General features: G+C 37.7%; 1 protein-coding gene across 3 annotated transcripts in view; it reads left to right on the top strand.

Moving 5' to 3' along the window:
• The window catches only part of LOC129579447 (serine/threonine-protein phosphatase 4 regulatory subunit 1-like), a 55,267-nt gene that overhangs the window by 36,210 nt on the left and 13,573 nt on the right, over positions 1 to 5,484 (top strand). For all 3 annotated transcript variants that reach the window (XM_055469528.1, XM_055469527.1, XM_055469529.1), the window contains one exon: positions 2,040 to 2,152. In XM_055469528.1, coding sequence (XP_055325503.1) covers positions 2,040 to 2,152 — 113 coding nt within the window. The remainder of the gene's footprint in view (positions 1 to 2,039; positions 2,153 to 5,484) is intronic.

Raw genomic sequence — 5,484 nt, forward strand, 5'->3', positions numbered from 1 at the left:
TCTCTCTCTCTCTCTCTCTCTCTCTCTCTCTCTCTCTCTCTCTCTCTCTATGCAACTATGTAGCATGCAAGTGATATATAATATGGTATGGCTGTTGCAATGCACATATCTTCAAATGTACATAAGATATATGAATCAATTCCAGTGAATTTTTTTGTCGAATCGGGAGTGAGAGAAGAGAAGAAAAAAAAAAGAAACCCGTCGACACTGGCATGGCTGGCGCACTCTGTTTAGAAAAATATCAACACACAACAGACTAGATATACACATATGTATATAGTATAGACGTATAATGTCTGGTATGGAAAGATTGTGTGATATGTTTTAAATGCTTGTACACGCAAGAGTAAACTTATTATTATAACGGCCTACCGTCATCGTAAACGTCTAACTACGCTACTATAAGTGGTATATCCGTGTGCCGCGCGTATGTTTACATTTTCAATGCGCACGTTAGTTGCTTTGTTGTTGTTGTTGCTACTACATATTCTATATAGATATATGTATATGCGACAGACTGTGCGAGTGCACTGAGAATGCTGTACAGTTGCTCGAAAGCCCTCATGGGACGGTGAGACACAATTTTTTTTTCCGTCGTCGTTTTTGTTGTGCAGAAAGAAAATCGAAAGGCAACTCAAGACGGACTGAATTCATGAAATCGAAATGCATTCGATTCACCGTATTCGTTCGCATTGGGGACATTTTTTTATTTACAGGACATTTATACATGTATGTATATTAAACAAATATACGCGTTCACATATTCGACAAATTGATCCAGAATGTTATGTTACGTTCGTGTGCAGTATTCAAGTCTCAATAAAGAAAAGTATCATTGATATCAATAATGCATTTATTTGATATCTCTCTCTTTCTCTCTCCCGTTCAAACTGAACAGACATTATTTTATGGTTATTGATTTTCATTTGCATCTCACATCAATGTAAATCAAATACTTGACAAGAAGATATAGTATATCTATGGACTAGAGATGCTCAAAAGCATATTGAATGATCGTTTACAGTGGCAATTAATTTGAATGGAAAGGATTTTGCTCTCCGGTCATTCATTGGTGAAACGGTGGAATTCGATGTATGAAACCGAGACGAAAAAAAAAAACAAAATAAATCGAAAAAAAAGCATACACAAACAAACATAATTTTCAATGTTTTCACATCAATCGATGTGAGAATCCGGAAACTCAATGCTTGATTCCAAAAATAAGAAGTATGTCAAAGTGACATATCTTCTCCACACACTACTCGCACTCGCTCACATAGCGATGCTAGCGTTACCGTCATTGCGTGCCCGTACATTGTATGGCTGTGCTCATACGATGCCATTCGATATACACACAGACGCCGCTCAATTTTCTTCTTATTCTTTTCGCTTTTATTTCGCTATCTCTGTCTCTCTATCTGTACAAAGAATTCATCTGACGATTCATCACATAAATGCAAAGGAAAATTTTCCCTTGTGTCTTTCTTGCACACGCAAGCGATATGCATTTGCTTGTGCACACATTTTTTTTTCTTCTACTTCTTCTGTTTCTACATTCGGTTCGTTTGTGTGTTGTTGTTTTTTTTGTCGTGGCGCGCATTCAACAACATCCTTTTGGATATTGCCATTGAACATTTAACGCACATTCGACCAATAGCACAAAACCATTTATTGGCTTCTTTGTTCAACAAATCACATACACGCACGAAAAAAATTCACTTAGATCTTGACATTATTTTTCTCGTCTCTTCCATCTTTGTATGTTTGTGTCTGTCTCTTCGTTCTTTTTTTTTCCTGAGCGAGTGATAATAACGACACATACACACACACACACACACACTCGAAAAAAAAACCGGGTGGTCTTCGATTATTTTCTTTACCAGTCTCTCTTTTCGTCATTCAACATTGAAATGTGATGTTTCGTGAACATCTGATTATTTTGTTTTAGCTCATTGAATTTTAACTCGAATTGAAAATGCTTTCATTAAAAATAAACCTGACTAACTTTATCAATTTGATTTTGTTTGGATTATTTGCAGAAAACAATGCGGTCAAGTGGTTTTAGACGTTTTGAAAGAGCATCCCGTCGACGATGTATTGGAAAATATCCATCAGATCGCATCAACACTGTCAATGGCATCGGAAGATACAGGTATTTATCACACTCTAAAACGATTTCGTCTTCTATTTATGGGATATTTAATACACACTTGAAGAAGCAAATGAAGAAGAAAAGCAAGGAAGAAAGGACAAACTTTCAGTAAAATCAGAACGAATATTCAAAAGAGAAGGACAAATATACAAAACCGAGAAGTAGAAATTTTACTTTGCAAAATAGGTTATCGCAGTCAATGGCTTTTTATGGAAATAAAAGCGGTCATATCAATACACGGCGCATAAAATGTGCGTCATTTGTACATTCTTTGATGATAGCTACAAAATGTATTTCCATACACAGTTGTAAATGTACCGTTGGCTTAAGACTACTGTAGAATTCGTTTTTCATTCCTTTTTGCTTTGTATTTTATGTATGTATAAAATCGATTACGCTCTGGGGATTAATCTCGCACTTTGATTTTGGAAACATGCAAAATTGCCGCATGGTTTCAATGCAGGTTTCAATTCAGTTTTGTAGAAGTTCTAATATTTTTGTTTACGACATGTTATTTGCAAACAATTTGTTTTCCATTTGATTGTACTGCAAAAAAAAAGAAAGAAATATTCATTGCAATTTTTGTTTTCTCTTGTGACGATGCCGATGATTTATCACACACTACACCAGAGTGTATACAAATTCAAAGCCGAGCATTGATAGATCAACACAACACAATTGACTCGCCAAAATGTTGCGAACAAATTACTAGATAGGGAAGAAATCAATCTAGAACAGCAAATAGGAAAACTAGGAAAATTCAAAGATAAATTCGAACATGCACAATGTTCAAATTTGTACTTGAATTAATGTAGCAGTACATTGTCTTATTTTAGAACATCTCATGCACGACCAATATTTACAACATCACTTTTGACAACGACAACAACGAAAAGCACAAAATTTATGCCAACAACCAATGATATTTTGCGTAGTTAATCGATAGTAATAATACTAAAAAAGAAAAACAAACCGCCGTACTTGATGTTTTATGCGCGTGTATACACACACTGAATGGAGACAACATTTCGGATTCGGAGCAATTGACATGCTGCATTCTTTGCAACTTTTTTGTTCCCCTTTTTCATTATTATTTACAAGTTCCGCCAAGTTGCACAATAAAATGTGATTGTGTACCATTCATAAAATGCATTTCAATCGAAATGCGAATACAAGATGCTGGCACATACAGACGGAATGAAAACGCAAGAGTCTCGCGAGACGTAATACACAGTCAGGCACACATTGAAGCACGAACGGGCGAAAATGTACAAGATTCTCTCATTTGAACATGATGAGGCAATAAAATTGAAAATCATTTCTCAGAAAATCAATTAGTTTAGCGTCCAGACAGAAAATGAAAACAACCAAAATTTGAAAAAGAGGCAAAAATAAGACGACATTACATCGCTGCGCTATTCAATCATTCAAGCAAAAAGACGACGACGACGACGATGACGACTAGAGAGGGAAAAATGAAGCGACGGTTTCGAAAATACGCGCGACTCATCGCGAAGAACAGAAATTACCACAGCCAGCACAAATGTAAAAATAGATCGATCTAATTTTAGTATCAACATATTTCCTATGAATTTGAACAAGATTTCAATGTTTGTGTTTGTGTGTGTGTGTGTGTGGTTTTGCGTTTAGCTCAACATTTTGAAGTGTTCAGCTTTTAAAATTCCTCGTTTGCAACATGCACAGGACATTCATTGAGATTGTGTAAGAGACAGAAAGACTTATCGAGTAAAATAGGGAGAGGATGTGTGTGTTTTGTAAGCGACTGAGGTAAATACGAAAAATAACGAAAAGAAACAGAAATAAAAAGTCAAGCAAACCGCGAGCTCATCGCGCGCCCTCATTCGATTCGAGAGGAGCCGATCCAAATGAAACGACAACGCGAAATGTCTAGTAGAGCAAGAGGATATAGTGGTGTTCCCTTTGTCTCGTTCGCTCGCGGTGCACGTTGCACGAATGCATTAATTGCGTGTCACATTCCATCACCACAAGCGCACCCATTGCTGCTGATGTCTCGATTACATGTGTTGAAGTATGCCTCCGCAGATTTATTGCCATTCATTTGTAACACGCCAAAAGACGCACACCGAACGCCGTCAAACGCGCAATACAAGAAAGAGGAAAAGTCAACCAAACAAATACATTTCTGATTGTGTTGCGATGAATACGGCGTTCTAATACATGCATGTGAAAAGCGAAAGAGAGCGAGCGAGAGCGAGCAAGAGCCGCCCCACTTTTCACCGACAACAACGACAACGACGATGACGACGATGACGGCGACGGCGACGACGACGACGACGACGACGACGACGACGACGACGACGACGACGACGACGACACGCTCTCATTTGTATACTACAGACATGCAATTCTCCGCGTAAACATTTACATTTACGTACGCGCTGCAATAATACATGCATGCCCAGTTTTTACGACAATCATGCAGTGCGATGCAGCAAGCTTTAACACACAACATTCACGGCAAACTTTGTGTGTTTTGTTTTTTTTTCGCATTTCGTTGATGTTATTGCCGCTGCTGTTGTTTTTGTTGTCGTCGCTGTATCCGCGCATATGGAGCACACTTCATATGCCATAAATTTGTGTTGACCATGTTCATTCATAAAAAATTATACGCTTACGTTGACGTGAATCCGATTTAAATGGATGAACATCACATTATCCATTAATTGTTATTAGCTTGATTGAACGCGCTCTCTGCACAATATAACAATGCCGTACGTGCGCGGTGTGCCCAAAACATCCATGAAACAAAAACCAAAGCAGAAGAAGAAGAAAAAGAAGAAGAAGAAGAATCCAAATAAAACTCCTATACAATAATCGGCGCGTTATGCACAAACGACTGAGCACGAAACACTTGACAAACTCATTGACGGAATGACTGAATTCCACGTTTTATCGCGTACACAGTATTGCCATCTATACCATATTCTACCGTTTTCCGGGACCAATCCATTCGCACAACATAAATGAGTTTCTCTTTGACAAATACACATACACATTTAAAATGGGCATTTCTTCTATCAATCTTATTGCCGCTTTTTTCTCTCTTCTTCGGCAGTTTTTATATTTTAGAAGTACTGATGACTGGAATTGCAACCATTTCATTGGTCAATAATATATTTTATCAGTCATTTGTTTACAGAATGAAATTAAACGTTCCGACAATGAAAACGGCCGCCTTTAGGTCATAGGCGAGCGCGCGCGCAATCAATTGCGATATATGTATTGCACAATACATACATACATACACACACACACACACACACACACACACACACACACACACACACACA

Source organism: Sitodiplosis mosellana, unplaced genomic scaffold (assembly GCF_009176505.1).
Source record: "Sitodiplosis mosellana isolate CC-2019 unplaced genomic scaffold, AAFC_SMos_1.0 Smas_scaffold_6226, whole genome shotgun sequence".
NCBI lineage: Eukaryota > Metazoa > Arthropoda > Insecta > Diptera > Cecidomyiidae > Sitodiplosis > Sitodiplosis mosellana.